At 53.7% G+C, this 10,883-nt stretch overlaps 2 protein-coding genes across 4 annotated transcripts in view; both read left to right on the top strand.

Moving 5' to 3' along the window:
- The first annotated feature begins 201 nt into the window (after positions 1 to 201).
- Fam32a (family with sequence similarity 32 member A) lies at positions 202 to 4,018 on the top strand. 2 transcript variants are annotated; one of them, XM_034635496.2, is made up of 5 exons: positions 237 to 372; positions 476 to 617; positions 2,637 to 2,690; positions 2,989 to 3,106; positions 3,657 to 4,018. In XM_034635496.2, exons 1-4 carry the CDS (start codon positions 299 to 301, stop codon positions 3,055 to 3,057), a joined length of 339 nt encoding a protein of 112 aa, XP_034491387.1. In that variant the 5' UTR covers positions 237 to 298; the 3' UTR covers positions 3,058 to 3,106; positions 3,657 to 4,018. The 2 variants fall into 2 exon arrangements, with proteins under 2 accessions (XP_034491386.1, XP_034491387.1); XM_034635495.2 differs by lacking the exon at positions 3,657 to 4,018 and having other exon boundaries at positions 202 to 372; positions 2,989 to 3,238.
- Positions 4,019 to 7,209: 3,191 nt separating this feature from the next.
- Ap1m1 (adaptor related protein complex 1 subunit mu 1) overlaps positions 7,210 to 10,883 on the top strand; it is a 28,926-nt gene continuing 25,252 nt past the window's right edge. Inside the window, exon 1 of one of the 2 annotated variants that reach the window (XM_027932620.3) lies at positions 7,210 to 7,366. In XM_027932620.3, coding sequence (XP_027788421.1) covers positions 7,325 to 7,366 — 42 coding nt within the window. In that variant the 5' untranslated portion in view covers positions 7,210 to 7,324. The remainder of the gene's footprint in view (positions 7,367 to 10,883) is intronic. The other variant, XM_027932621.3, reaches the window with a different exon arrangement.

The following is a 10,883-nucleotide window of genomic DNA, read 5'->3' as shown; positions in this document are numbered from 1 at the left end:
AACGACAAGCAAACAACAAAGCCAAACAACAAAGCGTTGGGTTTTGAACACCTGGGCTACAGCCTGAGAAAGCGGAAGTAGGCGTCAAAACCGGAAGTGTGGCAGCTGAGAGGCTCGGGCACGCGCCTGACTGTCCGCCTTGCCCGCGACCGGAAATGTGGCTCAGTCTGCACGCCAAGGACGCCAGCGCGCCTACCACGTCAGCCAATCAAGAAGAAGTGAGGCGGGCGTTGGGACGGAAATAACATTTACAAACAGGAAGTGTGGCAGTCTACCCACCGAACTGCCGGCGGGAGCCATGGAGGCCTACGAACAGGTCCAGAAAGGGCCCCTGAAGCTGAAAGGCGTCGCAGAGCTCGGCGTGAACAAGCGGTGAGGCCCGTGGCACCCGTTCCTCTGTTCCGCTAGAGTATTCCCAGGGCCCCGGGCGCCGGCCCTCTGATCCGTCCTGTCTCCCTCCCGTCTCCCCTCCCAGGAAGAAGAAAAAGAAGGACAAGGACAAGGCGAAACTTCTGGAAGCCATGGGAACAAGCAAGAAGAACGAAGAGGAGAAGCGGCGCTGCCTGGACAAGCGGACGCCGGCCCAGGCGGCCTTCGAGAAGATGCAGGAGAAGCGGGTGAGGCGCCGCGCTGGGCCTGCGGCCCCCGGGACGGGTGCTCGGGCGGATCGGGGGCTGGAAGCTGCACGGGGCGAGGGTCGAAGGGGACTCAGGGCCGGGGAGGCGGTTCCCCTCGCCCCGGGCAGGGCGTGGGCCGGGCTTTCCCACGCTGTGACTCGCTTGCCTTGCGCTTCTGCCCGAGCCTCATCAGTAGGTGTCAGGACAGCACTTGGTCCTGAGGGGTCGGGGACGTTGGCACTAGGTCTGGCCCTGGGCGCTCACTGGGTGTCAGCTGTTGGTGGTTGGCTGTGCTCAGCTCCGAGCCCCCACGGCCCGTTTCTATGACGCCCTTGTTGGGCAGAATCGGATTTGCAGTATTACAAGGCCCTGTGTGTCGTTTCTGTTGGTATTAAACGCTGAATGGATCTGGGCGGCGAGGGAAAGGAGGGTCAGACAGGCTTAGCGGATCATGCCGGAGAGGGAATAACGGTGTGGGTTAGTGCTCCTAGAGGTTCTCTCCCCCAGCACGGGTCTGCCGAGGGAGTGCTGGGGACATCTAGTGGGTGGGGACCAGCGAGGCCATCGCACTTCCTACAATCACAGAACGGTGCCCTGCCCACTGTGAAATGATTTGTCCTCAAATGCCAATGGTTCTGAGGATGAGCCAGGTTCAGGGGTGCTGCGTGTAATCGGGAGGCTGAGCAGAAGGATCACAAGTTCAAGACTAGCCTGGGCAACTTTGAGACGCCCTGTCCAAAATAAAATATAGGAAAGGGCTGAGGATGTGGCTCAGTGGTAGAGTGCTTGCCTGGCATGCATGAGGCCCCAGGTTCAATCGTCAGTGCTATCAAAAAGAGAAACAAATTAGTGCTGAGGCTGGGATGTCCTATCCATGGTCTGTGTGAACTTAAACAGTGACACTGGTGAGAGTTAACTGATTACCCTTGGATAGAATTTGGTCCATACAAAAAACACGTGGCGGGCTGGGGTTGTGGCTCAGTGGTAGAGCGCTTGCCTGGCACTTGTGTGGCACTGAATTTGACCCTCAGCACCGCATAAAAATATATAAACAAAATCAAGGCATTGTGTCCATCTATAACTTAAAAAATTAGAGAAAAACTACACACAGCTCAGGCAAGACCTTGGTGCCCTGACTCTGTCTGCCGTTTGTTAGTGGCGTAGCTCTGGGTTAGTCAAGTGTCCATCCACTTAAATAGGGCTAAAGTCTTCCTTGTAGGGTTTTGGTGAGTGCAGGTCTGTCCCCAATCTGTAACCTGTAGTTGTAGTTAAAAGCAGGGCTGAGATTTTGTGGCTGGAGTTAGGAAGGGAGGCTAGTGCAACCCTCGAGTGACTACTGAGAGCCCTCAGTATGGAGGGATGGAGAAGGAAGGCGGATGTTTGTCATCAAGAAACATGCCGACCTTCCTCTTAGAACTGCTTTTCCAGACACATCTGATGGGCATCGCCATGGCAGACTTTGCTCATTGATTTTAGCATTCTTTATAATGAATGCTGGCACGGTCCTCACAACCCTCAGTCCTGGGCCCCGAGTATATATGTCCAGCATTGGCACATCACCTGGCGCCCCTGTAGCTTCCACAGCTGAGTGAGGACATGTTGTATGTGCCTGTGACCCAGATCCTGTAGCCCTCAGCACTCCGGCTGGAACTCAGGATGGGCCCTTTACCCTCCTCTCTCCCCTCCTTCCTGTAACCCCATGTGGGACTTGCTCTTCTGCAAGCTGCAGTGCTGTCCACTGCCCAAGGGTGCAGAAAGCACGCGTCCAGCTTTCAGCAGAGTCTGCTCATGCTCAGTTGGTGCTGGTTCATTTCCTCCCACTCAGGAAGCTAAGACCAAAGGTGACCGAGCCAGGTTCTCTGTTGGACCAGGCTGAGTGGATTGAGGGGAGGGACAGGGTGTGCATCCTGAGGTCTCTAGCAGTTCTAGAAGGGAGACCAGGCTGGCTGGGGTCCCATCCTCCTCCTGCCTGGGCCGTGTTGGGCATTCAGAGTCACCTCCCTGTCTCTTCTCTTCCAGCAAATGGAGAGGATCCTGAAAAAAGCATCCAAAACCCACAAGCAGAGAGTGGAGGTGAGTCAGGTGCCTGGTGTGGGGAGACTGAACCGTTTAGGGTCCCAGCTTGGCCCAGAGGCTGCGGGAGGCATTGGAGTGCTGGTGGGGGAGAGGTTTGCTCAACAGGAATGGCACCTCCCATGGCTCCTTCAGGGAGAGCCCAGTGTTCAGGGGTTGTAAGGCCTGTAGGGTGGGTGTGAGGAGGGGCTTGCTGGGCAGAGACAGGACATGGGAGAGGTGGGTCTGGGCAGTGCCACGTGTCCCTAGTGCCCTGGCTGGGCGTGTGCTGATGCAGACCTTCTCCTTCGCTTCCTAGGACTTCAACAGGCACCTGGACACCCTCACAGAGCATTATGATATCCCCAAAGTCAGCTGGACCAAGTAGCATCCCGGCCTTGGCTGTGGAGGAGCATCGAGGGACAGCAGAAGACAAAGTCAGGATTGTTTGGTTGCTTTTGTGTTTTCTGGAAACATTCTTTTATACCCATGCCTCTTCTGCTGACACAGTGCTTTTAAAACCGTGTCCCCTCAATCTGGAACTTGATTAAAGTAAGACTGCCCTCTTATTTAATTTTGGTCTTTTTGGTAGGAAACCCATTTTAGTTTGAATTGGAAAGTTCTGGATTTATCCAAATGCTAACCTCAGACTCACCGTATGAGTGTCGTGTTAAAGTTTTGAGAGTGGCATCTGACACTCTGAGGCCAGCCAGCTGTCTTTGCCTGGATGAGCTGGACTGCAGAGGACGAGAAGCTGACCTGGCCTGGCCCACACCACGCAGACCCTGCAGACCCACCCGGGCTGCTCTGACTTGGGACTTACATTCTCCCACCCAGGCACTAAGGAGCCCTGTGCAGCCTTGTGGCCTTCAGGATGCCTCCCCGGCCACCTGATGCCATGCAGCCCGGTAGCAGAGCAGCCACCCAGGGCAGGGATGGACATGAATGTGTGCCTTGTCCCCTTTTAAGCCGGTGGCCTATTTTCAGTCTCTCCCCCCAGTGAATGCTTTCTGGACGCATCTGACGGTGTTGCCTTGGCAGACGTTGCTGATTGGCCGCAGCGCTCTCTCATGGAATCCGGGCACAGTCTCGCACACAGCCCTCATCCCGGAGCTCCACGTGTGTATTCAGAGGCGGCACGTCACATGGAGCCTCTGGTTCCTGACCTTGGACCCTCATGGGGGACCTACCAGGGCAGAGCCCAGCCCAGAGAGAGAGGTGCAGAGGAGCAGCAGGGCCCAGGTCCGAAGGCTGAAGAGCTCGAGGCTCGGAGGGTCTGCGTGCACCACAGGAGGATCAAATGGCAGCATGTAAACACAGAATAAAGCAGAACCGCTATTAAAACGGAAGTCTGAGGGTCTCAATTACAGATCGGTTACCACAGAAGCGCCACACCTGAAGGATGTGTGTGGTGCAAACTGTCTCTCAATGGAAAAAAGTAGAACACACATTGGTTTCTACCTGTGGTTTGTATCTAAGAAAGAGGACACGCAGGTTGGGTGTCCCTTATTCCAAATGCCTGGGACCAGAATTTTTGGGATTTGGGGATATTTGCATAAACATAATGAAGTATCTAACACAATTCATTGTTTCATATACACCCTATATGTGTAGCCTAAGGGTAATTTAAAATATTTCTAACAATTTTTTAAACATTTTTTTTAGTTTTACATGGACACAACATATTTCATTTTTTATGTGGTGCTGACGATCCAACAGTGCCTCACGAGTGTGAAGCAAGCGCTCTGCCACTGAGCTGCAACCCCGGCCCTATTTCTAACAAATTTGTGCATGAAACAGTTTCATGATGTGGAATTTTCCACTTGATGTCAGAGCTCACAGAGTTTTGTATTTTAGAGCATTTGAACTAAGGGTGCGCAGCCTGGAGTCCCATTAGCACTGACTGGCTCCTTTCATCAGTGACTCGCAATGCCTGGAGAAGAGTCGGTCTCGGGCCCTGCCCATTAGCCTGGATCCGTCGTGTGCTGTGAAAACCTTTGTCCATGAGGTGGTAAGATGAATCTTCTAAGTGTCCGCACATTGAGCTCCTGCAAAACAGCGGCTTAAAACATTCGTGATCTCAGTTCTGTGGGTGAACAGCTCTGTTGGATGGTTCTTGTGACGTGGTTTATTTCACTGGTATGGCTGCACTGGCTAGCCCGAGGGCCGGCAAGTCCTGGAAGGCTTGTCCTCCTCCGGGGTTTTTCTCCATGCAGCTATTAGTCAGCAAGTCGTAGCCAAATGCAGGGTCTGAGCACCGGGAGGTCTGGTTTGTTGTCACAGTCCATCACGGTGGTTCTCAAATTCTGCACGTTAGCGTTGCCCTGAGTGTGGTGATGGACATCCTGGGGAGCATTAAGAACCACAAATGTCTGGAATCCATGGTCTGGGGTGGGGTTAGGTCATGAATTTTTCAGAGCTCCCCGGGTGACCCCAATATGCAGCAAAGTTTGAGAAACACTGGTCTACACGATAGGTATGGTCTTTCCTGATACTTATATATCTGGCATATATAATAAATGTAAAAGCCAAGGTTGAAATTCAGATGTGACCTGAATTCCCCCATGTAGAGAAGAGGGTTACTAATAGTTTATGTGTAAAGACAGTGTTTACTGCATTGGACTCAACACAAAATTCAGAATACCTACAGCGAGCCAGAAATGTTCCATTGAGTGAGACCTCACCTCTCTTGCTGGTTTTCTTCTTGCCTTGCAGTTTTTTTTTTTAAAGAAAGAGAATTTTTTAATACTTTTTAGTTTTCAGTGGACACAACATCTTTATTTTATTTTTATGAGGTGCTGAGGATCAAACCCAGCGCCCCGTGCATGCCAGGCGAGTACGCTACCGCTTGAGCCACATCCCCAGCCCTTGCCTTACAGTTGTTTTTTTTTTTTTTTTAGAGAGAGAGAGAGAGAGAACTTTATAATATTTAGTTTTTAGTTTTCGGCGGACACAACATCTTTGTTTGTATGTGGTGCTGAGGATCGAACCTGAGCTGCACGCATGCCAGGCAAGCGCGCTACCGCTTGAGCCACATCCCCAGCCCTCTTGCCTTACTTACAGTTTTGACATTTCTTTTTCTTCAGTGAACATGTCAAAACTGTAAGTAAGTAATCTGAAAATACACACGTTTTCTAAATGCAATAATTTGGACATAGTATGAAGCTATGAACAGGGCTTCTTACACATGGCATCAGTCACAGGCACTTCTTTCTGAACCACGGATTTCTTCTTCAGTAGTAGTCACCAACCTGATGTGTGATCACAGTCCATCTAGAGTGTATCCATCAGACAATTGGTTTCAAAAGCTCTTCTTGGCCGAGCTTGGTGGCGCATGCCTGTAATCCCAGAAGCTTGGGAGGCTGAGGCAGGAAGACGGTGAGTTCAAAGCCAGCCTCAGCAATTTGGGGAGGCGCTAAGCAACTCAGTGAGACCCTGTCTGTAAATAAAATACAAAATAGGGATGGGGATGTGGCTCAGTGATCGAGTCCCCCTGAGTTCAATCCCCAGTACAAAAAAAAAGAAGCCCTTCTTGGCTGCTTGCTCTGTGCTTTGTGCAAGAATGCTTCCAGGGCACCGCAAAAAAGCTTCCAACCTAGAATTCGCTTAGTAGCCTTCGAATATTCCATATTTCTCAATTATATTCTGCAATTATATCTCCATCCTAAGCAGAAGTTATATAACCACAGAGTTGCCAAAACCCTCTTTCCAGATGCTAAACAGATAAGAGGCAAGATAGAGATATGTGAGAGAGAGGCAGACTGAGTAAATGCTGTGACACACCCTTTTGGATGCCCTGAGTGTGGTGATGGCTCAATGGGACAGAATGCAGGAATTTCTCCACAGGCCAAGCATTCATAAAAGCAAACTTGGCTCAGGGGTGGAGCTTTTGCCTAGCATGCCTTAAGACCTTCGTTCCATCCCCAGCACTGCCAGGGAAAAAAAAGTTAACTACATATAATCCAATCGAATAATTAGCCACAATTTGCATGACCAACAACAACTACAAAAATCAACCATGCCTTTTGCCCACGCTAAGTGGGGCGTGGTTTTCACGAGAGCATTCCAGGCAATAAACTGGCACGCTTCTTCACTGATAAAGGTTGACACTGACAGGTGACACACAATAACTGTAATATTTAATTGCCATTCAGAGAGTTTATTTGACTTCCACGTCATCACCGCCCCTCCCCTTAGGGCTTATCGCAGTCCATTACTATATTTGTTTCCCTGACTTCCCGATCAGACTGCAGGCTCTCTAAGGCTGGCCCCACGTTGGTTCCATCACTAGCCTCTGTCGCCTAATTTGGACCCCAGCTCGGGGTTTCCAGCCGCCGGGTATTCCCGGCAGCTGGGCTACCAGAGGGCTCAGGTTTAGTCAACCTTCTTGGCCCCGCCCCCTGCCATTTGCTTCCGGCGTGTTTGAGACCGAGGCGAGAAATAAGGTCGTATAGGATGTACTGCGTCTGCGCAAACTCTGTCCCGCGCCTGCGCATCCTGGTACCTCCTCCCGACCGGATATAACGGTCCGCGCGCGGCTCTCCGAACCGGAAGTGGAGAGGAACTGTCGCGGGGCGCGTCTGGCCTTACTCAACGCCCGGCAGTCTCTGCCGTTGCAGCCGCCCTCGGCGCTGCCGAGGCTTCCCGCAGTCGCCATGTCCGCCAGCGCCGTCTACGTGCTGGACTTGAAGGGCAAGGTACTGAAGGCTCCCCACCCTCCCCGTTGCCAGGCAACCAGTGGGGCCCTCGTCCCTCGGGGACCCACCCTGTTGCTAGGTAACCGGCCAGGGAGCCCCACCCTGGCATTAAGCGTGGAGGTCGATAGGCCTCACCTGAAGGGCCCCGCCCTGTTGGTAGGTAACTGGGCGGTGGTCTTCACTCCACAATCACTGGTCTGTTGCTAGGTAACGCGGTGGGCTGCCACCGCCGCCGTTGCCAGGTAACCGGTGGCCTCATCCCCTTCCGTTCAGTCCTGAGTCCGGGGCTTGGGCCTCCTTGGGAAGCCCCCCACCCCCACCCCAACTTGGGGAGGACGGGCTGCAGCCGCCCTCAGAGTCCGGTCAAGCGCCGAGGGGCCGTGCGACCCTTGACCGAGGTAACTGGGCGTGGCGGGGACTCTGTGCCCTCGGGCCAATCCCGCCTTCTGTGGGCGCAGCAGCTTCTGTTTAACCTGCGTGTTCTCCCTGTAGCAGTTTCTCTCCGTTCATCGTGACATTTAATTACGAGGGTTAGGGAGGTGAGTGGGGGGAGTGGCATTTTAGGAGGAAAAACTGAGGCACAAAGCGGTGAAGCAGCCTGCCCAAGGTCAAACCGGTCACAGAGAAGTAGCAGGTCTCCAAGTTCCACTTGGAGTCATCTGTCATTCAGTGATATTTGCAGAGAGTCTACTAAGCTCCAGGCATGCTTCTAAGTGGTGGGCCATTTTGGGGGGAGCACAGTCAGTCAGTCCCTGTCCCATGAACTGACAGTCTGGTGAGGGAGATGGACACCAATCTCCAAATACAAATAAGCACAAGTAAATGTCGATCACAGTGGGGGAGCAATGAGCATATAATAGAGAGCCTCAGCTGAGGGGTCCGAGAGGGCTTCCCTGGGGGAGTGACAAAGGGGACTGAGACTGAGGGAGTTGGCATAAGTAGGACCAGGCATCTTCCCTAGGGTTGTCAGACAAGAGAAGCTCTTACAGAAAAAAAATGTTCAGGCCTTCAGAAGTGGGCTGTTGCCCTCCAAGCCCACCCCAGGTGGAAGACGGGGCCGCCCGGCCTCTTGCATGTGGGAGCAGCAGGAGCTGGCCCAGCAGTGTTAAACAAGCCCCGCATTCATGGGCGACAGAAGCGTGGGTGTTGGGTCCTAGGCGAGGTGGACAGGAGTTGGCTCAGAAGTTGAGGCTGAAGAGGTGAGGTGGCTGCCCCTTCCTGCCCCACCCCCAGAACTTTCCTCAAGTCCCTTGAGTGAGTGCCTGCCTTGGGTGCCACCAAAGGCAACAACTGGTGGGTCCCAGTGCTTCTTCCCCCAGCCTTCTCAGAAACAGGGAGGATGCCCTTCTTAGAGGTGCACCAGCGGGTGGGTGGGTACAGTGCTCCCTAGTCCTGGGGGCATATGTTCTTCCATCCTGGCCACCACATCTCCAGAGATGCCGCAGAATGCCTGTCTCAGCTTGCTTGTTTCTTCAGCAAACGTTTCCTGAGTGCCTGGCACGCACCCAGTCCTGTGCCAACTCTGTGGAGCTAGGCTGAGTGCAAAACCCATCTCCGCGGTGCAGCTGTGTGACTTCTGGCAAATGCATTATCTTCTCTGGGCCTTAGTTCCTCACTGGTTGGAAGAGACCTTTATGGGGTTATTGTGTGGAAATGTGGGAGGCTTGGCCCTGCTGTGGCCCACAGTTCGCATTAGGCTCCACAAGCCCTCGGTCTGGCAGGGGAGGCGCGTGGAAGCAAAGAGGTTACCGATCCAGGCAGCTACAGGCAGGAACAAGGCCCCGGGTGATGCAGTTGCTCAACCTGGTATTTGGCTGTCAGAGGAGTTACAAAAGGCTCCCTGGCAGAAGTTAGTGCCGGAGCTGGTTTTGAGGTGACCAACTAGTGGTCAGGTGGAGAAGAGGTGTCCCAGTGAGTACAGAAGGTGACGGGCAGCCCACGTGGGCTGGCGAATCAGAAGTTTTGTTAATGCCAGAGCCTGGAGGATGGCACCAGGTGTTGAGAATGGTGTTGAGAGTGTCCCAGTTGGAGAAGGGCACTGAAGGGACCCCTTCAATTCCAGGAGGAAGGAGTCATAATGAGGAGATTGTGGCCTGGGAGAAGCATGATCAGACTTGCCCCTGGGAAGCTCCCCTCCCTCCCTCTGCAACCAAGATGCCCCCCTCCCTCCGTCTGCAACCAAGACGCCCTTTATTCCACCCCCTGGGGACCTCCAGTTCCAAAAGTCGGCCTCCTGAGCAGACTGCACTGAGTCAAAAATAATCGAGGAGCTTAGGACCACTTGTCTGCCTGCCAAGCAGAACCTCAGATCCCTGAGGAGACCAGTGTGGCCACATCGCTTGTAGCAAGCCCTCCCTGGACACTTCTGCATCTCTTGCTTCTTAGCAGCAGCTGACGCCACTAGCCACCAGTCATCAGCACCTCCCCCAACTTTAAGGATGTCACACTCTTGATGTTCCTTTTGCTGTCCGCCCCTCCCGCACAGCTGGCTGCTCTCAGGCCTCAGTGTGCTCCCCATGCTGTCCCTCTTGGTAGGTGGGCTTTAATTTATGGCAGTGCCAGTGGCTCTCAGTTGTACTGCAGTCCTGCACTCACCTCTGCCTCTCTGACCATCACTGCCTATCTCTGTTGACTCTGAGGCCTGTTGGCCTCCAGGACACCGTGGAAATCCCAGCCACTGCACACTGGGCATTTCCCAAAATGAACATCCTGTCACCTTCCAGATTTGCTCTGGGTCCGCCTCACTAAGCGGCACAACTGTTCATCCATCCATCCAGTTGTCCCCACTAGAAAGACATTGTTCTGACCCCTCCTCATCCCATGTTGACTCCATGCATGTTTACTGAGCATCTACTATAGGCAGGACCCTGGGTGCTGAGACACAGCCGTGAAGGAGACAGGACTGGCTCCTGGTCCCTGGGAATGTCAGACATTAAAGGAAGGTGCAAATAAACATATGATGCAATGTGCAAGATGGGCACTGAGGACAATGGGGCCAGGGTGGAAGGATGGGACACGCTCTGTCAGCCAGGGCAGGCAGGCAGGACCTGGAGGAGATGCCTTCCGAGCTGAGGCTTGAGAATAGAGGAGGTCAGGCCTTTCTCAGCAGAGGGGGCTGCAAGTGCACAGGCCCCGAGGAGGAGCAGATGTGCATCGCTCCGAGAGCCGGGGGTGGGACTGTGGGGCGTTAGGGGCTGCGAGGAGCCCAACCCGCAGGTACCGTGAGCCGTGGTGATGGACGGAGGCTTCGTTCTCAGTACCAGGGAGGCTGGGGTAGGTGTCAGTTTCAGCAGGAAGAGAGACTCACTCTGGCTTCTGTTGAGGAGAGCCCTGTCGCATTTTGTGAGGAAGGACCTGGGTTGGGGACAAGGGTGACAGCAAGGAGAGGGGCTGTCACCTTAAGTGTTGCTCCCTCCTGCCTTTACCTCTCCTCTGGCCCCACAGCCCCAGCTCTGAGGCGGTCGTCACTCGGCCTGCCCACTCTTCCCAAACCCCCATGGGCTGTCCCCACCCCACA

Source organism: Marmota flaviventris, chromosome 1, assembly GCF_047511675.1.
Source record: "Marmota flaviventris isolate mMarFla1 chromosome 1, mMarFla1.hap1, whole genome shotgun sequence".
Classification (NCBI taxonomy): domain Eukaryota; kingdom Metazoa; phylum Chordata; class Mammalia; order Rodentia; family Sciuridae; genus Marmota; species Marmota flaviventris.
Note: the sequence above shows the minus strand (reverse complement) of the source record. Positions and strands in the feature narration are given on the sequence as shown.